This window comes from Daphnia pulicaria, chromosome 6 (assembly GCF_021234035.1).
Source record: "Daphnia pulicaria isolate SC F1-1A chromosome 6, SC_F0-13Bv2, whole genome shotgun sequence".
NCBI lineage: Eukaryota > Metazoa > Arthropoda > Branchiopoda > Diplostraca > Daphniidae > Daphnia > Daphnia pulicaria.
In genome coordinates this window covers 1,326,144-1,350,014 of record NC_060918.1, presented here as the reverse complement: position 1 = coordinate 1,350,014, position 23,871 = coordinate 1,326,144, and the positions used below count along the sequence as shown (strand labels likewise).

Sequence of the window (23,871 nt, the reverse complement as noted above, 5' to 3'; positions counted from 1 at the left end):
AATGAGAGTTGCTGGGGGAACCCATTTCAATCCCTTTCATCATCACCTCTGCCTTTCTACCTTGTTGTTGTTGTTGTTGTTGAACACTTGGCACGTTATATCCCGCCTTCATTCCTTCTATACCAACTGGGACTGGCGTCTACAACATTCAACTGTGCGCGCACACATGTTTTGATTCCCAGCACTTTTCTCTTTTTTCGATACTTTGGTTGAGATTCTACCCGAAAGTATCACTAGAACCTAAACCCACTACACTACACACTCCCCATTTTCAAACAAACGGACGAGAAGAAAAAGACAAAAAACAATCGCACACAACTCCCCCACACCAAAATAAGAAAAAGTCGAGCTCCTTATAAGGCCGCTAGGACGATTTTTCTTCTTCTTCTTCTTCTTTTAAGACGTTATTATATAGAGATGTATTTGGCGTTGCTGGCCGTCATTTGAGAGAGAGAGAGGAAATTCTTTTTTATTTCGCTCTGCGAAGAAGAAGAGCTCCAGCGAAATAAAAGGGGGTTCATACTACTGGACTAATCGAGCCAAGTTTTTTGGCAGCGATTCGGGGCCCCGAAATGGCGCAGTCACATAACCTTCGCCGTTTGAGCGCCGTTATTATTATGCGGGCGCAATTTCTTCCAGATAAGTAAAAGAGAACGACAATAACGACACGCGGGCAAAAAACACTTGGGACTTGTGAAAATTAAAACAAAGAATTAAAAGGTCAACGAGCGGTGAGAAAGGAAAAAGAAGAAGAAAAAAAAGGTTCCTGCACCGTGTAAACCAGTCGCGGGAAATGTACACACAACAAATGCGCTTCAAACCCAAATAAACGGGCCAACAAAAGCAGCAGCTATAGGTATATAGACGACGTGCCCAGAATGCTACACAACACACACCAACGGGTAAATAGCTATGAATGGTGTTGCTGTTCCAGCAGCTCGACAACAACAACAACCGAAAAGAAGAGGAAAAAAACAACAACAAACCATCACCTCCTTAACGCGTTCTTTTTTCGTTCGTTGGTTCGTTCGAGATCGGTTGAAATGTTTTTCACGCTCGTAAATTCGGCCTTTTCCACAGAGTAAAAAAGCCAAAAAATCAAATAACTTGGGGGTCGATGAATCGACATCAAAAGAAATATTTAGACAACAACAGCGGCTCATGTTGTTTAGCTGCTGTTGTTATGTGGCTACCATAGAGTTTTTGTTGTCGGAGGGGGTTGCTTATCTGATTCTTTGAGATTGTTTGGCAAAATGTATTTCTTTTGACTTGAAAAATTATTAGTTTTTAAAAAATTATTTTAGATTTGGTTGGTCTTTTTGGCGATTCCTTATTGGTGTTGTCGGGGGACTTTTTATTTTATTTTTCTCAAGGTTTTTTTTATTTTTACTAGTCAAGATAATTGATTTGAATGGGTCGGCGGTGTTATGACGGGTGGAGTGACTAGGAAAGGACACACACAAAAGCGGCAAAAAATAAAAAGTTTTGTCTTTTTTCTTTTTGGAGCTCATTAGCTAACAAATCGCGACCAGCCGAAACTCAAAAGGAACCACACACACACACACACGGCACCTATATAAATAAATATATATTTTTATAGACGCCGTGTAATTCTTCTTCTCTTGGGCTATACACACAAGAGTATACGGTATATACATTTCGCCTTCTTCATCTCGTATAGCCATTTTTGAAACGCAGAAGCGCGTCAAAAAGACATCGGGCGGTCGACGCCCATCTGGTAAATGTCAGTTTTTTGCGCCATAAATTCGAGCCGCTAGTAACAGCTCAGCTAGGCTAACACAGCAGCTAACAACAACAACAACATCTAACGCTCTTCAACTGTTTGACCACGTCCTCTCTGCCTCTCTCTCTCTCAGGTTATATCCTCCACGTCACAATCGCACACCCAAAAAGATGTATATTTATAATTTTTTCTTCTTCTTCTTATAATAAAATAAAATTATTATTTTTTAAAAAAATTTTATTTTTCTTTTCCCCTCTTGTCCGTTTCGCTGGAAATGTGATTTCAAGGTCCGCAGTCCATATGTGTGTGCGTGTGTGAGTGGCTCGGCCACCAGTTTTGTATTATAGTCGCAGTGTAAATAAAACTCGTGTATCAAATGCACGCTCAGAGTTGTTGCTTTCAACAACTCTCATTCCCGAATAAACATTATGTGAAATCAAATAAATTTCGCCAAAAAATAAAATAAAATAAAATAAAAGGAACCAACTCCTCCAAAAAACAAAATCAACAAAACGAAAAATGATTTTTCATTCGCCGGAACAAAAGAACAAACGCATTTTCGTCTTCTTTTTCTTCAACATTTCCTCGAAACGTCATAAAATAAAAACTGCTGCACGCATAATCGTAACAATAAATAAGCAAACATTTTAAAAAAGAGAGAGAGAAAAACGGTGGGGTAGAAAAACTATACGATGACTTTTAAAAGAAGGAAAGAAAAATACTACATGTATAATATGTAAACTGCACGCAGAACAAAAGCCCGTATGGTCCCGGACCAGCAGCAGAGCGGAGGCTACCACATAGCAGCAGCCCCGGGAATGGTTGTTTCTTATATGTCTTTGATATGTTATGTGTTACGTCACTAGATACTACACACAAAGCTATTTTCTTTTTTCATATAAATGACAATGAGTTTTATTTTTCCTTTTCTTTCCCGAAATTGCTGCTGTTTTGTCTGAGGCAGCAGCAGCAGCAGCAGCAAAACAACAACGTGAAATCGTGAGTCCCGAATTAAGGACTTCTTTGTTATGGAGCGACAAAAGAGAGAGAAAGACTAAACACACACATAGGAGAGAACCAGCCCTTGATTGAATGTGCGTAGTATATATATCTATAGCTCTGAAATTGGTCTGTGCAACCCGATCTGAATGATAATAATGGCCCACCCACCACGACTGTGAGCGAATTCAAAGGGCCAGCGCTGCACAGCCAATAAAAGTTTGAATGCAGAACCTACTTTGCTACATTAGTCTTTATACGTATGGGTTACATCTCGTGTCTAAATTAGTTGTTTCCCTCATTGAACATTTTTCAATAGAAAATTCCTCTAAAGGGAATGTGACTTTTCTCGTTTTTTTCCCAACGTCTCCACGCAGCTGCTCTCAACTTTTGAAAATAAAAAAAAAAAAACATTTCAAATAAATCTCAAATTGAATAATGCCATCCATTTGTTTTTCTTCCAGTACCAGTTTGGAGCCGGACGAGGAAACTCTGGGTGACCAGAAAGTCTTTGACGTTTTCTGCGATGAGGTGGTCGACACCTGGCTCAGCGACGACGAGCGCCAGGACCTGTTCGACACCCAACTGCCCACCATGGTCGACTACGCCCTCCAACTCAAGAGCCTCAAACCGCTGCGAGGGCTCCACTTTAGCCTCCAACAGCAGAGTAAGAAAAAATAACCAAAAAATAAATTTTTTAAATTTTTCTTTTCTTTTTGGCCATTTTTCTCTAATCTAAAAAAACGAATCGGATTGGTGGATGATTTCGGTTTTCTGCCGCCTCATTTGGGAGTGTCGGGTGTGTATTATATTCAAAAAAAGCGCCAGATTTCTTTTTTCTTCTTGTGAATAGACACCGTCAAGTCTATGAAGTACACACGAGAGCACACTGCACACAGCTGTGTGTGTGCGCTCTATCTCTCGGGGGCCGAACCCGTTCATTATGTTAAAAAGCCGAACCTCTTTGAATATGCTGGGATGCCTTGTTGATTAGGGCAAAGCCGTGCGGATAACCCCGCAAACCTGTCAGATGATGGAACCGAGTTCATTCATCACACACACGCACAAAAATATAAAAATAAATAAATAAAAAAAAACAACAACAACACGACACAGCAGCAGCTGTGTGATGGCTACCGATTCGGGAAAAAACAAAACATTGTGTAGAGAAATCTTTAAAGTCAAAATATTTAAAAAAGTTTTATTTTCTTCTTGGGCTGGCTATTGCTAATGTTATTCTTTCGTGATCATTTTCTCTTTGGTTCTTCTTTTATATATCGCCCCCCTGTTTTCCATACCATCGATCGTATCGCGCGCGTCCCAACGACAAAACAAAACCAGAAAAAAAAAAAAAAAGAAAAACGGGACGGGACGGGCCGCCCCGATCTTGCCCGTTTACGGCGAAACAAAAACAAAAACAAAAAAGTCTTTTTGAATGAAATGGATCGCAGATACAAGATTGCTGAACCCTTCACAAAGTTAACCGACTGGAAGGGGAAAAACCAGCAAACAAGACAAAAACAAAAAAAAAAAAACGAATTGTAATATAAATTATAATACATAATATTAGAATAATAGACGAGAGAATTTCGGGCTGGTTTTTGGGACACCCGGCGACTCTGTGTCGCCCTTCTTTTTTCGAACCAACGTAGTACAGACACACTTTGATGTCAGACATCTTTTTCGCTCCTTATTCATAGTTTGTTTCTTTTCACCAATAAAATAAAAAAGGAGAGAATATTCAATGATTTTTGGGGGGGATTTCGCTTGCCAATGGTTGAGGATCCCAACGGTCGTGAAAGGTGTCGACCCCCAGACCCGACACCCGACCCATGACCAAATCATTTCCTTTCGTTTTATGTATCGACATCACAATAAAAGCTAATAAAAACAACATGCAAGAAATGGAGAACTTACTTTGAAATGGACGACAATTTTATTATCCAGTGTGGGTCTCCTGCATCGATCGACGCGTGGCGAATGAAAAAGGCGCGAACGACGTCCTCCATTGACGAACGAACTATACTGACAATGAAAATGAACGGTCACCGATTCGACTGGTGCTTTGTTGCAATTTTTCAACAATGATTAAATATAAATTTTTAATTTCAAAGATAATTATTACAAATATTTTTTACTAAAATTTCTCAATTTTATGACCATCCTTTCACAATTCTGATTTAATTCTGAATGCTTCAAAATTCAATGCATCGTTGGCATTGACCACGGGGGGGGGGGGCAGAGGAGGCCTGTGATTGGTAGTTTTTTCTTTACTCACCCCTCCTTTTCCATATTTTCACCCACCCACGTTGTTATCAAAGACCACGATGAATTTAATTGTAGAAAATATTGAATCACAGTCATGAGATTATGGTCAGCAAATTGAAGCATTTAATTTAAAAAATATTCTTGGTATTTATCCATGAAAATCAATAATAATATTGAATTATTGTTGAAAATTTCAACCGAGCTCCGGTCGAATCAATTCATTGTTAGTCTTGTTCTAATCGATGGCGGACGTCGTTATTCTTTCGAGCTCCACTTTCGCGCCATTTTTCATTCCCGACCGACCGCGTTGATGGACAGGTGGATAATTTCGACCAATTTCCAGTAAGTTCTCCATTGATTCCCATCTGCTTATTACATGTGTAGGTTTACTGTTGGGTTAAGTTTTGTGATTAGTAAAACAAAACGAAGGAAAAGTCAATTGGGTTAGTCCAATTGTACAGCCAAGGTTTTTGTTGTTTTCCAACTTCTCAGCGAGGGGAGACGTAATCTTAATTGAAATAAAAACGATGGGGATCACTGGCGAGAGCCCAGCGTGAGACTCCGTGAAAAGAAAAGAAGTCGAGGATCGCCCTAAAAAATGTCTACCAAGCGCCCGAAGGTTAGTGTGTGTGTGCGATGATATAAGAGAGCGATAGTAATGTTGTTTGGCGATGCTGGACATTTTCGACGAAAAAATCTGACGTGGCACACAACACACTCACGAGATACTACATAACCCGGCGAAAAAAAACGTTTATTCTTATTGGCTGCTGCCGTTTTCTCTAGCCTTTCTAGCGTGCACCGTGTGTGATGTGTAGTACGTGTGTGCAATCATCATGCACCCTTGGCCAAATTTCGCCCACACCCGCCCCTTCCGTTTCGAAACAGCTGTGCCCGGACCAGAGTCAAATAAATCCGGCGCTTCCTTATAAGGCCCACCCGGCCACCACCACCACCAAAAACTGTCTAAGCAATCGGGCCAATGAACCGTACATCATATCCTAGACCTAAGCTACAGCTAGCTTGCTATAGCTTTCTTAACAGAAAAGATGTTTCTTTTTGGCGTCTATTATTCGGTTAGTGGCCCGTTTTTTATTTTTGCAGCCGGGAATTTTGTTTTTATCTTTTCCTTGCATGTCCTTTTTTCTTCATCACGTTCCGTACACGCTCGTCGCAAAGTTGTTTTTTGGGGGCTGGCGGAAAAATAAGAATATTTTCATGGAGTCAATCCGGTCGGTTATTTTTTTTTTTTTTTGCGACTTTGAAAAACCGAAATGAAATGAGGGAAAAAATAAATAATCTAAGCTCGCCGCCTTGTGTTATGTTAGCCAGGCCGGCCTATATTTGGCAATGTCGGCGTGACGCGATCATCTTTCTCTCGATCCGGTTTCTTTTTCTTTCTTTCTTTTTTAAAAAATTTATTTTGTCTCTTTTTTGTTTTTTGGCTGTTGTTGTGGTTAAGTTTTACAAGCCGATGGTAACTGAGGACGCCCTTTTTGTTTTAAAAAAAATTGATTTTGAGCTTCTTCTTCTTCTTGTTGGTCGCCATCATCATATAGATGCGCGTTCGTTCTTCTATACATAATGTTGAATAGATAATCAGCGAATGTGTTGTGTGCTGGTTCTTTATCTTTTTCTCCTTTCGGGGTGGGTCTTGTACTTTGGCTGATCGATGACTTCCGATAGCGTCGTTGCATTATATCGAGCTCATATTGGAATTGCTAATCAGGGGCTCTCTGCTGGCTCGTGAATAAATTCAAACGGGGAAGAAAACAAGCAGCAGGTGCGCCCCGAGTCAAATCAAGAATCTCGTACCGAGATCTAACAAGACGTTGAATCTTTTCATTTCTTTTTATTTTAAAAAGAAAAAAACTTCATCATCATCAAGTTTCAATTGTTGAGCGCGCGCCGAAATCATAAATCCCCATTTTTCAAATTCTGGCGGCATTTTCAAGTTCACTCCAACGACCAATCATTTATCATGATTAAATCATTTATTTATTTTTTTCTTTGTAAATGTTTTCCCGATTCTTTTGAGCGGCAATCGGCCATCAAAGTCACTCACTCTCAATCCTTTTTAACTTTTCTATTGGACGTTAAGTTCGGCTGCGGTTTTTCCATCGATATTATTCCTCGACTTGCACGACAATAACACTCCATGGTGTCGTTTAGTGTCTCCTGATGTGGATGCAGCAGTCCCCCAGCTGAAATACAAAATAAAACCCAACATTTTCAAGTATAAAAATTCAGACACAAAAAGCGACCCTGCCGTTTTTCTTCTAATATAATGGCATCGTTTTGGCTATAATGTTCGTGTGGCTGTTTTTCCTTTTCGATAGCTGCGCGCCGTGTATTAGCTACTTTCTCCCGGCAGCATCAGCGCCTTTTGGCTCGGCTAATGTGGCCAGACATGGAGCCATACATTTGGGTGGAGTATATAAGAAGCTGCAGCAGCAGCAGCCACGACAAGTGGGGGGAAAAAGAACCGCTTATTTTGAATTTTTACGATTTTTACGATTTTTGTCGAATAGAATTTTAGAAGAAATGGTAATGAGCAGACGACGGAGACAAACTCTAAAGTGAATTCGCAATCGCAATAAAAAACGCGCAACCAAACGGACATGTTTATCAGAAGTAACAGCGGGAGAAGGTGTGAGTCTGATGGTTTTTCCAGCTCGACGTGTGTTTGCGGCCGATGGGAAATTCCGACGCGCTCGCAACAATCGTCATCTGTGCAAATTTTATTTTCCCGACAGTTTTTTTTTTATTTGTTCTTTCTTCGTGTTCAAGCGCTTTATCCTTTGTGATTTTTTGGTTGTTGTTGTTGTTTTCGATTCGCCAGCGTATACAGCACCAAAATGGCCGTCTCGATCCATCAACAACTTGTTACGACTCTCCAACTTGTTACGACGTTGCGTATTATTTTTTCCCGGGTTTTTCTTTTCTTATTTAAAAATCATTTCCTCGGTGGAAATTTTATAGAACCAAGACGGCGGCAGCAGCGCATAATAATAATAATAATAATGTTGGCAACTTCTCGTTGTCGGGGGATGTTGTTGTTGTTGTTGTTGTGGATGACGACTCTCGTCTGTGTCGTAACTTTTTTTTTTTCGGGTTGTTGCCTGTACATAACCTTCGTCGATTTCTACCCAATGATTACGACAGGGGATATCTGTCGAAGCGGGAGCCGGCCGCCCATTCCACCTGTTGACTCCCACTTCCCTCGCCCACATTTGGAATTTTTGTGTTTAAGGTTCAGTAGTTTTCAATCCTGTTTCATCTTCATCGGTTACGGAATCTCTAATTTTTCTTTACCGATAATTGACGTTCGGTAATGGATATCTCTAGCTCGTTTTCTTTCTTTTACCTGTTTCTCTTTTGTTTTCCCGTTTAACAGCTTCTCCGAATGCCGAAAAAAGCGAAGGCGAATCTTTTCGAATCGAATTTCCCGCCGAAAAGAATAAAAAACGAGTCGAGAGAGAGAGATGGGCGGAGTGAATTCTTATCTGTCGAGGGAAAAAAAAAAAACGTTGTATGGCCATCCGAGTCGGGACTATCCGTTTTCAATCAACGGGAATTTTTCTTCTTCTTCTCACGCTGATTGCAGCAGCTGCAGCAGCAGCAGCAGCTAGCGCTGGCGACGAGATGTGTGTAGACTTAACGATAGATCGTAAATATCCGCCACTAGAACTCTCGGGTCGTCGTCGTCGTCGTTGTCGCCGTGTGCTCGCTCCAGTCCCTCGTCGTTTCAAAAAAGGCAATTTTCCATCAGAGAAGCCCAAAAAACAAAACAAAACAAAACTCTTTCGAGAAAAAATCTGTGTACACACACAAGTTTTGAAAACTCTCCACTCACGCAAAGTTGCGCTGGCAGCATCCAGCAAAGATTGCACGCACGCCATTTACACGTGAAGCAGCGCGTAATAATCCCGAGAAAACAACAAACAAAGACATGCCACTGATAAGTAGTATAGAAGCCCCCCCATCTTATAAATAAATATATAAATTTCAAGAAATAAGAAGCTGGTCGATTATTTTTGTTTCTAGGTACCTAAAACATTTCGTCGCCCAGGCTACCCCCCAAAAAAACGGGACTAGACTTTCCATTTTATTTTTATTTTTTTTTTTTTCGGTAGACATTTCGTAGGATTTGTCATCCCACTTTTGATTTTTGCGTAACGGGGCGATGACTATTAGTCACGCAGACGCGCCGTGAATTTGATTTTTCTTTTTTCTTCCTTTTGAGATTATCCTGGGCCAGTTGTCCTATACATGGCCAAAGCTCTAGTTGCCATGTTGAGTCCTTTTTTTTGCTCAATCAAAAGCATCCGCCCACCCAAATGTTCAACTTGTCTCCCTCCTGTTGCAGTGATTTTTTTGGTGTGGCCCTCTCAATTGAAAATATAGAAAAATAGAAAATGATGTTATATAGCTTTCCTAAAGTCTGCCTGTATTTTTATAACATGTAAAGGCCATTGAAAACGTTGAACTTTTTTTCAGAAGAAAAAAGGACCACCTCTTATCATCTTTTTTATTTAAAAGAAGGAGCCGTGTGGTTGTTTGTAATGAGAAAAGTGTCTAAGCGCACGGACCCGAGCGAACTCACGCACACGCAGCTAAGAGAGCTCTAGCTACTTAAAAAAAAGAAGGGGCTTCTGATGGAAAATATAAGAAATGAATGCGCCTGCGTATAGATCAGAATCTATGAAGAAATGACACGAACGGTTGATTGCGCACGGGGTTTCAGGGTCCGTGTACATATTTTTTTCTGAATTATTTTTATGACTGTCGATTGTTTCTTCTGCCATCATGTCCAAAAAGGAAATGAAACAAGAAAAGGTTTCGGCAACCCACAGGGACGACCACCTGGAAAGCCAACGGATTGCAAAATACTCCGTGAAAGAAACAAAAAATAAAATCGTGAAAGAAACAAAACAAAACAAAACAAAATTGTGAAACTGGTTAGCGAAATCAAGAAACTGGGGTGGCCGGGAGTAGTAGATAATGCGTCAGCATTGGCCAGCAGGAGAGCCGTGATAGTGATAGTGGTGGTGGTGGGGGGGGGACCCCACTTTATATAGTGATGAAAGATGAAAACCAGACGGTTTTTTCGGGAGTGAGAGAGAGAAAGAACTTGAACAGTGATGGAAAGAAGAAAACGGGAGAGAGAATGAAACAAACATTCCAATGTCAATGCTGACAAACATTGGCGACCAACTGGCGCGCTGAGTTACTAACGAAAAAAATGTGACCCACATTACGGCTGCTCTCCTCTGTATTCTACCCGTTGCAGAAACTGAAAAGAACGGGGCGAGTCTCACTCCTTTGGTTGGCGGGAGGGGGGGATGCGGTTACGTAAGCAAATGAGGGACGGACACTGGCGCCCACGAACGCGCGTGGCTGTACACTGATTATGTCTCGTGAAGAATAAAAAAGAGCACGAGCGACCGGAACATGTGTGTCTCTCTTTTTCTTTAAGGGCGACATTTTCCCGCAAGTATTTTCCCTTTTTTTGGCGCATTTTTCAAAATGATCACGAAGGACGTGAAAAATAAAAAACGAGGAAAAATTTGAAAACGGGAGTGAACGGAAAGGACAACGGCGGGAAAATTCAAAAAATTCAAAACCGATTTTGGGCCAAAGGGGGGTAAGATAGGTAGGAGTCTCTCTTCGACTGATCACACATTTTTATAGGACACGAAAGTTCGTTCCTTCCTCGGAACTTTTTTTGCACGGGACAACCCAAACGGGCAAAAGGGAATTTATGGCGTGGAGCTTTGCTCTCTCTCTCTCTCTCTCTCTACGATATACGTTGGGCTGCCCACCATTTTTATACTTCTTTTTTCTTATTTTCCTCCTTTTTCTTTCTTTCCTTTTCGGATGCCCTTATAAGAGACACGCCAGAGAGCGCCCCTTCTCTCTCTCTTTCTTTTTTCTTTTCTTTTCTTTAACAAAGTGGCAGCAGCAGCAGCGGGACTGGGAGCGCATACACACAAAAAAGAGATCAGTCGACACTGTTTCATCGTCCGAGACGGTCGTGTTTTTCGCGTTTTTCCTATAGAAAAGGAAGACAAAATTCGGTTGTTGGTTTTTTATTTTTGGTTTTTCTGTGTGATTTCGTTTTGTTTATTTGTTTCTTTCGCTGTGAGATCCTGGGATTATTATCGACACAATTCTTTCACGCCCCACTCCCGAAGATTATATCAAAGAAAAAAAAAAACAAAAAAAGATTTGTGATCAAATTTGACCGGATTTGATTCATTTTGTTGGGCCAGGCGATCGAGTGGAGATTGATAGGCGATTTGCGGCCTCGTTGGTGGCCCACGCCTTCTTCTCCACTTTCCCGCGACGGACACTCAAGACCCACCCGACTCTGCAGGATTTCAACTTTGCCGGCCATTTCTTCCAGCACCTGCACAGGTAAGCAATGTTTAACTCAATATATATTTCACAAATAAAACTCGAAAATAAAAAGAACAATTCAGACAGAAACAAACATTTGAGGTACTTTGACCACGTATGTAGTTCATTATTTATATTCAAAAAACGCGCACAAATCCTCCACCGAAAAAAAAAGAAAGAAATGAAGAGCGAAATATGATGATGAGTGAGCGGGTTATGTGGTTTGTTCATGTTTTTTTTTTCTTATTCTCTCGGTTATATTATGTATACTGAAAATATGCAGCTGCATAGAAATCCCCTTTGCGGATGATGAATAGCTTTTTCCGTGCATGTGTGACGGTCTAATCTTTGTTCGTTCCTTATTGCTGGCGACTAGCGTATAGACACACACACACACACACTCACGAAAAAAAAACAAAAAAATAGACGCGGCTATAAATGGTGTCTGGAGAAAATTACCCGGCCCATGTAATCGTCGTTGTTTTTCTTGTGAGAGATTGTAAAAAAAAAGTTCCATTTATCTCTTCCAACACACACACACACACAAAAAACAGCATCCAAAAACTCTGGTCGTGATTTATGATTGCCGGCCAAAACCCCCACCAAAAAAATGAAAAGCAATCAAGTCTCCCGAACAAATCCCGAAATCTGCCATCGATACTACTATTATATGTATATATTTTGTTTTTCTTCTGCGTGTTATAGCCAATAAAGGTCGAGGGAATCATAATAACAACCGAGAAAAGAAAAAAAAGAACTAAAAGAGAATCAAATCTTAGTTGGACGAAATGATTAGTCGTCGTGTTAGCTATTGTGTTTGTGCGCCAGCAACCGTGTGTACGAGAATTCTTTTTTGTTTTGTTTTATTCCTAATTCCTTTTTTTTTAATATTTTTTGTGTGTGTTTTGTTGGTTATCGTGTCATCCAGGCGATCGCAGCGGGCCAAGCTGCGCTCCGTCTTGCACTACTTCCAGCGACTCAACGAACGTCCGCCCGAGGGACACGTGACCTTTGCCAGGCAGGTGAGAGAGACAATACCGTCACACACACACACACACCACATCAAAAAGAAAAAAAAAAACCATCCCAACTATTTCTATCTATCTTTAAAAACAGAATTCTTTTCTCTCCCCCAGAGATGTAGTATCATATTGTTTATTCATGATGATCTGGCAAATATGGTATCGATCACTCTTTTTTTTTCATATTTATAGACGTTATATAGCGCTCTATCTCTCTCGAGAGAGTCTAGCCGAGGGAATGTGAAAGACACACGTATTTACTCAGAGTCTATCCATTCCATCGGCTTTATGGCGAGCGAGAGAGAGAAAAGGAGACAATAGTCCAAAGGGGAAAGAGATTTCATAATAGGAGAAACGAACGAACGAACCAACGAACGCCAGAGAGAGAGAGATAGAGAAAGAAAAGAGCCCGGTCCATGTCAACTGGTTTTTTTAGCCCGTGTGTGTCCATAGATGGTGCATTTATCTAGTCAATGATGCCATCCTTGATCGCAATCCCGGATCTCTCTAGCGCCTAGCGCCTAGCCAGGTTTCTTTCTTTCTTTCTCTCCTTTTTTTTCTTCTTTGTATAAATAACACACACACACACACATACTGTGAAGCATGGCTGTCCATATCTTTCCCACAGGCTCGGTCACTATGGAACCCGTTGAAAAGGAATGCGTTGCCTTTTAAAAATAAAAAAAAAAAAAAAGAATTTTGTATTTTTTCGTCTTTTTAACATTTTGTTTTGTAAAATGTTTTCTTTTTAAAAAAGAGAGCCTATATCACACCATATATTATATGGGCTATATAATACGTTGTGTGTGTGTGTGTATGGATAGTGTATAGGCAGCAGCCCCGTCTATAATGAAAGAAGAGGAGGACTGGTTCTATCTTGGTTGGCATATTCGCCTTTCGGGGCCAGCACCAGTCACTTTGCTCCGACGTGGACATCATTGGAAAATGGCCCACAGCTATAGACGCCAGTCTTCAGAAAAGTAGCATTCTAGACATCTCTTTCTCTTGCTCTCTCTGCCATTCCTGTCGTTTGATGGGATTATTACGAATGCATCATCATCTCTTTCCATGGATAGCTGCACACCTGTTGCAACAATTTTTCCCACCAGGACCGGTCGATTCGGCAAAAGCCATGGGCTAAAAAAACAAAAGAATTAAATGAATAATGTTTGAATTAAAAATAAAAGATTGGACGGAATTCGTCAACTTAGAAAAAAAGAACTTTGACAACTGCCTAATCAGCGTTGGGGATGATTGGTTGTGTGTTGCTTCATCATCATCATCCCAAGCCAACCCGAAAAGAGTCGAATGACCAGTTTTTCCTCCCTCCTTCTTTATTTTTGGGCTTCTTCTTTTCGACTGTGGCCCTTTTTTCGCTATTGTTACATCCCCATTAGGTTTTGTCTGTTTACCGTTTCCCCGAGCTGCAGCAGCAGCCGCCGCCGTTGATGACGGAAAAATCACGTCCATGTTTGGCCGGGACTGGACTGGCCACACGTTATATAGGCAAGGTTGGCTAGCTGCTCTGTTGTCCCAACTATTTTTCTTCTTTCTTAGTTTGGAAATTCAACATTTTTTCGATTCTTTTTCGTCGCCGAGTTATTTGGATTTTATTTTATTTATTTTTCCTTGTGGTCGGTTAGTCCCGTAGGCTCGTCACGTATACGCACGGGGATGCGACGACGATGTTTGTCCCCCCTAAGCGCGAGCGAGATGCCTATCTTTTCGTTTGACGTGACCCAGCGATTGAAATAGACAAGACAAGTTCCCTGGAAAACAAAAGAAAATTAAAACAAACAAAACGGAGCGAATTTTTCTTTTCTTTTATTATTTCAAAAAGGGAAAATGTACCGCGGTCGGCTCCCAGGGAGGAGGAGTCAAACTCTGTTAGCTCTGATGCGGGATGAAATGATGGCCAGCGATTTCTTTTTTTTTCTTCTGTCCATCAACAAACAAAAACAGGAGATGAAAGAGAGCCGGGCACCTTTTACTCGTTGGCTTGTTGTATACCAAAGACCCGATGAACCTTTTTATACCATCACGCAGCTCAACTTGTATATTCTCCGCCAGATAACCGACGTTGTTTAATGATTGCCCAGCTATTATAGTGTTGGATGATGATTTTTTAAAAAATTTTGTTTTTGAACAAAAGGAAATAGATAAGAAAAATAGACACATCACTCGAAATTCCTCGTTGGGGGAATTTCCCTATTTGGATTTCTCCAAACATTTTCAATTACTACGTCGGCCAGCAGGAGGAATTTTTTTTCGTTCGCATTTGCCACAGTCGTTTCTGGGTTCTTTTGTCTTGTCCTACCCAGGAGGAACAAACGGCCAAAATTCGACGAGGCCAGCGCAGAAACAAAAAATAAAAAAAGACCGTCAACTTTTCCACCAAAGAAGAAGAAGATAAATAAATAACAATAACGTTATAATCCGAAATGCCCACCCCCCTCTTCTTTTTTCTCTCTCTGCCATCCCCAATATGGCCACTGATTCAACCATTCGCATTCATTCCTAATTGGATGACTGGACGTGATCAATGCAGCCATTCACATTGTGTAAAAAAAACAAAATTCCTTTTTTTCTTTTCTTATTTTTGAATTTTTGTATTTTTCGCGCGCGCGCCCAACCGACTAGTTTCGTGTGGAGTTTCGGATGGAGTCGAGAGATAATCGAACCGTCGATCGTAAAACATTCGAGATTCAATTAAACGAGGGTTCAACCTCTCTCTCTCCCATATTTCCAACTGTCCGAACGAAGAATTATCAAGTTAAAAGTCATCAGTAATTCATATGGTTGTGTGTTCATATGCGGTGATATCGATATTTACATTTAAATGTGCGGGCCAGCGCCGTTACAAACCCCAAAAAAGTAAAACAACAACACAACAACCCAACAATAGTCATGTAAATCAAGATGGGTGTGTGTAGGACTATTCGATCCCGTCCGCGCGCTCACTCACGGGGCGTGCGGATCGTGTGAAAGATTTGCGCCGAATTTTTTTCCTTTTGAACCATTCGATTACAAATGCTGATTATTTACAATGTGATGGTGTGTTACACGAGTATAACGGCCCTGTTTTATTTATTATTTGATGTTTGTTGTTGCTCTTTTTCCATTTTTCCTCACGAGGTCAGGTCATGTCGGGTCGGGAGTGGTGCACGCTGGAGGAGTGGCTGCAGTGCCGACGCCCGCTGTGCCCGCTGGTGGTACGTCACGACGGACGCGTCGAGTACCCGTCGCCAACGTCGTCGTCGGACCTGTCGCCGTCGTCGCTGTCCAACAACATCAACAACAATCGGCCAACCGTCGGCCAGTCGACTGAGCCGCCGGCCGGAATTCGCGTTTGCTTCGCCAGCCGCCGGATTGGCGGAACTTTCCTCGACGACGGCACTTCCCAGGTAAAGACACACACACAGAAATTGAAGATGTTGGAAGTGAATCTGTTCACATCTCTCCAAACACCTCATCAGATTTCTTGTATGTAGTAGTGCTGCCATTCTTAGAGGTATGGCTGTCCATATTTGTCCGGCGACGTTCTTTTGTATTCAACTCGGGGCCCGGGCCTCCTCCTTATCCCGAATGGCCGCCGACCTTCCATTCCGCACGTGCTCTATCGTCTTAGACAATTTTTGTCTTTACCTTTTGGCACTGGGCAACATGAAAAAACCCATAAGAAAACAACGTTACGTGGCTCTGCAGCTGCTGGACTGGTCCCCCGCCGGTCTCGCTGTTGTTGTATAATTCCGTGCCAAATGACTCTGTTTTCCATCCCACGATTCATCCATATTATCCGAGGGCGGCGGGAATGATTTGGTTTTTCTTCCAAGTCATTCGTAGATGGAGGAGGGAATTTTTGTTCGGTTTTTTATTTTTCAGTTTTCAAAAAGAAAAGGTGGTGGGTGGGTGGGTCAGACTGGGCAGCAGCAGCATCATCATCAACAGCTTTCAAAAGAGGAGGAGGTAGAACAATAAAAGCAATGTGTAGCTTGTAGATCCTTTACGTTGCGTGTGTATAAGTCTAACGTCATCTTTATTCATGAAACCCCCCCAAAAAAATGTTAAAATAGAAAACAAAAACAAAACAGTTGAGAGAAGGACGGCCCGGTGCGAGATTTCCCCCCTATTGAAATTCAGTAGCCCAGCAGAGGGTTTCTTCTTCCAAGAAGAACCCAAACAAAACAAAATCCACCAAAAAATTCCAACCAAAAACGCAATCAAAGTCTCTGCTAGAAAGAAAAATGGGCGGATGATTCATTTTCGGTTGTCTGCCGTGTGTGCAACAAAGCAGCACACATACACACAAGGGAAGAACTTGTCTCAATTCAACACACACACACAAACTGGGCACAGAGGAGCGGAACACGACCGTTTCCAGCGCATATCATTTGGCCCATGTGTTTTTTGAATTCTTTCGACACGGCACATCTTTTTTACTTTTTTCCCGAGCGGAACTATTTCATTTTCATTCTTTTTGTTTTAGTTCAACTAAATTAGAGTTTTGAATTTGGCGCGCTTTTCTCTCTTATTTTTTTTAATTTGAATTTACTGTACTACCGCTTAGCTCAAAGTCGATTTATATTTTCACTTTGTTGTTGTTGTTTCTTTTACTTTGGCCGACCGTCCGTGTCCGTCCGTCCGTCCCGAAAGGAGTGCGCAGCATTTAGCAGTCATCCCGAGCTGCTCTCCCTCTTGCCTTATGTGGAATCGCTGGAAGACAACGAGGCCATCACGGCCAGCGGACTCTGCACCTACTCCATTATTCATGACCTGAAAAACAAAGCCGTCTTTGACGCGGCTGCTGCTGCCGGCCAACAAACTGCCACCACCAAAGCGACGACGACGACGCCAATCCAGCAGGTGACTTTTACAATTTTTCTATCGATAATTTTTTTAGCCCCCCACCATCTTTTGTTTCTTTGACTCCATTCGTCTAATCGGGCGGGGTCTCTCCTTGTCTCTGTAACCTTTTGAACGCTGAAACGACTATCCTTTTTGCCTTATTTGTCGTCCGTTTGGAATGTCCGTTGCCCTGTGAACATTGGGAAACCGAAGAAGAAGAAGTCGGTCCGGGGTCGTCGCAATTCTTTTTCTTTTCGACACGGAAAAGGAGGGAATTCCGCTGGCCGTCGCTGGTTGGCTTTTTTTCCCAGCTGGGCCACAGCAGATGGCTGTGGCCCGGCTACAATTTCAATTGATACTCCAAAGACGTAGAGAAAAAGAGACATCTATTCCCAAGTTGATTGATTTACGAGGAGAAAGCTGGTCGTCTGTTGGATGTGACTTGGTGTTGGTGACTTTTGACGTCACACGCCAGTCGATCGGGAGAAATTCCGGCGCTGATCCGTCAACTCTTAAATTTTATATTTGTGCGCTGAAAAGATACGCGTGAGAAAAAGTTGGCGAAGAAAAGAAAAAAAGCGAATGGCCGTCGTAAATCATAAATCACCCGTGAATGCCGAGAGGAGAAGCAGCAGCAGCAGACGTCGGCAGCGTCGTGTGTATATAATAGAGCTGCTCCGCTGGATAGAGGAAAAAAAAAGCTGCGGCATTTCGAGAAGAAAACTGGACGGATAAGAAACGCCTCCTTGATCAGTGAAGCGTCTTTGAAGACGGGCGGCGATCTTTTTAAAAAATAGAAACTCGAATAGATCCATGAAAAAAAAAAGAGAATCAACAGTTGAGAGATGAGATAGAAAGAAAGAAAAGAAACAGTCCCGCCCCTTATAAGGCCTTGGTTATATAGCCAACTGGACGCGCCAGCCGCCAACTTGAATGTTGCCCGGTTGCCGATTTCCCGTTTTTTTTTCTTTTTCTTTTTCGTTGAATGTCTGCACGTCTTAATAGAATAACTCGGTTGCCGAGCTCAATAGAACAATGGCGATAACCGTCACATGGACGATTTAGACTCTCGTCGTGAATATCGCTTCCCCCCTCTCTCTTTTGTTGATTCCCCGTGAAGTTGAATAGACGTTATTTGCATAGATTCGACATGGATACACAGCCGATGGACTGATGTGCGCCCAGTTGTGGCTGGCCAATCGACTCTCTATGATTATGTCATCATTTTTTCTTTCTCTTTTTTTCTTCGTGAATATAAAAGAGATATGTACTACTCCAGGGCCATCCAATCCAGCAAGATTGACTTGTTTAAGAAACTGATTGCCATTTTCAAACTCGTTTGAAATTGTGAGTGACGTTTGGGCTAATTCTTTGGATTGGCCGGGCCCCCGCTATTTATTTATACGCAGGTGACACTGACGCAGACGCCCATGTGTCTGATTGACGCCGAAGATTACAGCGACTTGCCAATCCGCCAGTACGAGGAGGACAACGTCCTGCGTGAGCTCAACAAGGCTTATTTGGGATTTAGCCAACATTATCCGGATGCAGCGGCGGCTGGATTAGAGCAGCAGCAGCCGCAGGAGCAATTACAGCAGCGGCTGCCGCCCGTCGGCGCCTCCAGGGACTCTTCGCCGAGCAGTCGACAGGCCAGCACGATCATTGGTACAACATTTGGCATCGGTCATCGTGACTTTGTCATTTCTATTTGTTTTATTTTGATTTGCTGCCGGCCCAGATCACACGATTAGTCAAGATTGGGCGGATTTGACCCGCAGCACGACTTTGGTGGCCTCATCGGGCGATCCTTCGTCACCCAGGCCGAGCCTCTGCCCGTCGATGCCCAGTCAAGATCTTCAGTCTCATTTGCCGGGCGATGAAACGGACCGCGGACGGCCGGCGGCGGCGGCTGCTGCCACTCAACCGACTTTGCTCTACGGCGGAGGTCGGAACGCCCCGCTGACCTTGGCCAAAGCCACTGTCGTCAAGCAGATCCTGACACAGCAGCAACAGCAGCCGGCCAAGGCAAAGGATGGGCTGCCGGATTTGTCGAAGCTTCCGTCGTCGGTGACGGCCAGAAAGGCCGGCTCCGTCTACGCCAGCTGTCACTCTCAAGACGACGAGCTCAACAGCTCGACGGAAGAGTTCCGCAGCGCCAACACCAGCCTGGACGAGGACGAAATGCGTCCGGCTCTCATCAACCGATTGCAGCAGCGACACAGCGCCGGAGATTCGAACCAAGACGGACGTGAGGATAATAAGTCAAGGAGTCAGAGCACCGAGTCGGACAGCAGCCCGGAGTAAAATTTAAAATAATCCATCGACAAATTTTTTCAATCCATCGCTCTTAATGTTTACATTAATTTCCGTCGACAGGGATCGACGTCCGGAATCGCGCGGATTCGCTCTGGACAGTCACAACGAAGAGGATTCGTTCAGCGGAGACGGTCTGGAGCGTGAGAAGCGTTGGCTGGATCACTTCCGCGAGCGGCGAGGACCCCGGAGCAACAGCCGCAGCGTCCCCAAGGATTCATCTTCTTCGTCCAAGGATTCGTCCCGCTACAGTTTTAGTACGGAATTCAGTTCAGGTAATAACAAACCAATGGCCCGTCCACCTGTCCAATAATAATTTCAAGTTCCATTTGACACTTACAGAACTGGATGAGCTCTACGACCAATTTAGTCACTGGCTGGAAGATCCAAAAAGCGGAGAATCTGGGCAACAGAACGGACGCAACGCGGCCGTTTTCCGCTTTGCTCACGGCCTCCTGAAGCGGGCGCTGAGCGACTCGTTTGCCAGCGTGGCTCTCAACATTGAGAACTTGTCGGCCCATCCGGAGACGCGCATGAAGGACATTAAATTGTCGTCGTCCAGCGAGATCCGGCGCGGATCGACCCAGCGCTCGTGGAGTCTCAACGAGCACGTCGGCGACGAGCGGCTGGCCTTGCAGCTGGCCAGGGAGATGGTGGAGCGCGAAATCCCCATGGAGGAGCAAGTTCTGCCCATGCCGGACATTGTTCCTCTCCTGCCGGTCGACGCCATCGAAGAAGAGGAAACGCTTGATCCGCTGGATCAGGAGCAGCCGGAGAAGAGTCCAGCCAACCAGAAGAAGAAGGACAGTCTGGGCAACAGCAAATCGAAAGTGGCCTGCCAATTGGTGAGTATCGTGCTGGAGCAGAGACTGGCCGAAGTAGAATTAGAGTTGCAGGTGCCCGGCTCGTCACGTATAAGCAGTGCGCATCATCACGCCGCTAGGCCGTCACTAATAAACACCCGTTGCCCCGGTCGCGGTTGCCCAGCACCGTTGCGAACCCAAGAGTCGGTGGCCTGGGAATACCATCAAAATCCATCCTGCTCCTTCAACATTCGACTCGATCGAGGCCTGGCCGTCACCGCCACTCGGCCGGCCGCCAAGTGCCGCCTCGCCGCCATTCTTGGCCACTCGGCCAACCCACTAGGGCAGACGGCCACTACTACTACTACTCCTACTACTCCTCTCACTACTACTCCTTGTTGTACTCCTAGTACTACTTCCACTAATCAATCACCTCTTGGCAGCGCTGCGAAGGTAAGACGCCGCGCGCCAGCAGCTACACACACATTTCAAACCCCTCCCGAGTCCACATCCCGCGAGTCCGCGCGCTGAATTTTTTTTACTTAACACCGTTCGTGAGCCCGTCTGCATGTTATTTCTCTCGTGTGGTTTGATTTAGTTTTTTTTTTTCATCGTTTTAAAATTATCGATTTGACCATTTTTGTGATTGCGCTCATTATCTCACCCGAACAAAAAACCTCACGTCAGCCATCAACGCCTTAAACTCGGATATCTGAGGACACTCCCCTTTTATATAGTAGTGCATTTATTTAGACATACGCCCAATCAGGGCCTGATTTCTCTCTCTCGCTTCGTCTGATTCGAAATGGTGAAATTCCCCCAAAGACAAAAAACAAAACAAAAAAAAGAGAATCTTTCCGATTATTTCTGCTGTGCCATCTAGAAGAAATCAGGGTGGGAAAGAAGTAAAAAGGAACGCGGACCGTGTCGAAAGAAAAGAAAAACCGGCGTGATTTTGGGTGTTGGCGCGTTTAGCGCAACCGAGCGAGTCCACAAATCGTTTCGCATCGGTTCCTTCACGAAACGAAACGAACGAAAAAGAAAAAAGGAGAATTGGTGTTTTTTCTTTTAACTTTTAACTTTTTTTTAGAAATCAACGGACAATTTTGTGTATCATATCATAGAGCTCCCAGCATTCGGTGGAGAGAGTCGTGTTGCTGGATCGGATGTCGCCAGTGGAGAGGGAGGGGGCCAGCAATACGGAATTGCTCCTGCAAGGAGTGGTGGGCCGATGCTGCGAGGCCATCAGCGAGTCGCAGTCGAATCGCTCCAGCAAAGCCGACGAGGATTCCGAGTCGCAGACGCCGACGCCGATGAATCCGACGCCTCCGCGCACCCGGCGAGGCTCGTGGTTCTTCAAGAAATCGCGCGAGCAGCGCCACCAGAATCCCGGCGGCATCAAACACCAGAGGGCCCGCTCCAACAGTGTGCCCACCGTCATGGAATTGTCGCAGCTCAGCCTCTGGCAGCAGCAGATGGCCGAGCAGCTCAAGCAGAGTCTCATACCGGACATCATCGTTTCGGGCGAGAACACGGAGGAGGACGACGAGTGTTTCACGCCGGGCAGCAACAGTCGGCAGGAGTCTCAACAGTCGAGACGCCATCGCAGTTACGACGACCAGCTGCAGAATTTCGCCCAGTCTAGCGAGTCGCTGCTCAGCGACGATGTGGTGGAAGGATTCAGCTGGACGATGGCCGAGACCATCATCGAAGATATTTTGAAAGAAATCGGATCCAAACAGACGCAACTTTCGCTTCCGAGCCGTCGCAATCCGAGCGGCGGAGTCGGCAAATGCGGCGGCGGTGGTGGCGGCCAGCTCAAGATGCCGGCCAACAAATTGCCGGGCAAGAGCATTCTCAAGATCTCCAGCAACGACTCGCTGCACCGCAGTCACAGCGGATCGCTGGAACAGCCGCAACAGGAGAGCGTCGAGCGTCCGACTTTCGCCATCCACAAGACGATCGCCGAGCACATGGCCGAGCAGCAGCAGCAAAACGCTCCCATGTCGTGGTCGCACCGCAGCACTTCGATGCCCAGTCTGAGGGCCATTGACGAGCTCGAATCTTTGAACACGTCCAGCATTATTGACGAAAGCGACGCCGGCCAAGTGAGTCTGTCTGTCGGAAAAGAGACAAAAAACCAAACAACATCTGCTGCTCCTGCTGCTTATTCAAACTGGGCGAAAGGGAAAAACTGGGCGGAAATCTTTTCTCTTTTTGTAAAAAATTGACTTTCTCTGGTGCTGGTTGTGAAGATGTGGTCGATGGTTCTACTTTAAATTTTATTTTCTCTCCCGCGCTTTCACTTGAGCTTTGAGTCAGTCTGTGCTTGGCTGTGCTGCATGTTCTTTGTTTGACATTTGACTGGGCTCCTTTTGATCTTAACGCTTCCTGCACCGAGTGCCATTTTGAAATCCGCGCTCAAATTCAAAATTTAAATATTCTTAATTTTCCTGATTTTTCTTTGATTGACAGATGACGAATGGGAATCCAAGGGATGATGAGAAACCATTTAGGCACGTCAACGGAGGTCTCCTGCCCATCATCACCGGTAACTGGGGATGCGGCTCTTCCGGCGGTGGAGATGCTCAACTCAAGTCCATGCTCCAATGGCTGGCGGCCTCACGTTCTGGCGCTCCTAGTCTCGTTTATTACACGGCAGGAGCCAGTTCCGTCGTCAAGGTATTTCAATCTAAATGTAATCCATTTGATTGATTAAATAATGATTTCAATTTTGGTCGTTTTAGTTGGATATTGTCTGCCGAGTCATCATGGATCGACAATGGACGGTCGGTGATTTGGCAGGAGCTCTGTTGCGCTACTGCCGAGCCCGTCTCGACCCCCGCCGATTGGACTTGATTAGTCGATTGGAAACGCATTATCAGGCCGTCATAGCCGGTTCTTCTTCCGGAGTCGATGCCGCCCAGCGACACATGAGTCTTTCAACTTCGGCTGAATGTCCAGGAGCCAATCCTGGAACGGACCGACTTCTTTTTGACGAGCTTCTTGGCCAATATCCCCTCAAACAAACCGAACTGTGACATATATATACATCTTCTAAAATTACAATTTTTTTTTCTAAAAACAAAAAAAATTGATTACACACACAGTCTAGCGGCTCAATTACAGTGAAAACGTATGGAAGATGCAATCAAGTCATCACTGGGCCACAAAGACTTTAAATCTTTTATATGTCCACAAAAACCAACAAAACAAATGATATATGTCTGGATTAAACTATATAATTTTTTTGTCATTTCAAACGCAAATTAGGAGGGTGAATTAATTTCATGTTTTATTTTTGATTTGTTTGATGAAGGTCCGCCGTTTTTTTCTGTTTTAAATTTTCAAATCAGATGACGAAGAATTTGTCGCATCTTGAAAGTAATTGGTTCAACAAGTTCAGTGAGGCTGCTTCACATACGTGAATATTATACATAGATTGGTTAACGAAATACAATAATTGACGAAATGA

The 23,871-nt window shown here is 43.8% G+C and overlaps 1 protein-coding gene and 1 long non-coding RNA gene across 8 annotated transcripts in view; one reads left to right on the top strand and one right to left on the bottom strand.

Annotated features, from left to right (window-relative positions):
* Positions 1–4,773, bottom strand: part of LOC124343916 — a 9,947-nt gene extending 5,174 nt beyond the window's left edge. Inside the window, exon 1 of the long non-coding RNA XR_006919440.1 lies at positions 4,661–4,773. This is a non-coding gene — a long non-coding RNA (uncharacterized LOC124343916). The remainder of the gene's footprint in view (positions 1–4,660) is intronic.
* LOC124343574 overlaps positions 1–23,871 on the top strand; it is a 25,070-nt gene extending 1,199 nt beyond the window's left edge. The window contains exons 2-13 of one of the 7 annotated variants that reach the window (XM_046796938.1): positions 3,208–3,410; positions 11,287–11,431; positions 12,342–12,435; positions 15,576–15,839; positions 17,089–17,298; positions 18,690–18,945; positions 19,019–19,580; positions 19,657–19,868; positions 19,936–20,438; positions 21,521–22,504; positions 22,872–23,078; positions 23,144–23,871. In XM_046796938.1, coding sequence (XP_046652894.1) covers positions 3,208–3,410; positions 11,287–11,431; positions 12,342–12,435; positions 15,576–15,839; positions 17,089–17,298; positions 18,690–18,945; positions 19,019–19,580; positions 19,657–19,868; positions 19,936–20,438; positions 21,521–22,504; positions 22,872–23,078; positions 23,144–23,437 — 3,934 coding nt within the window. In that variant the 3' untranslated portion in view covers positions 23,438–23,871. Of the gene's footprint in view, positions 1–3,207; positions 3,411–5,284; positions 5,354–11,004; positions 11,432–12,341; positions 12,436–15,570; positions 15,840–17,088; positions 17,299–18,689; positions 18,946–19,018; positions 19,581–19,656; positions 19,869–19,935; positions 20,850–21,520; positions 22,505–22,871; positions 23,079–23,143 lie in introns of those variants that run through there. The other 6 variants (XM_046796935.1, XM_046796942.1, XM_046796937.1 and 3 more) reach the window with 6 other exon arrangements.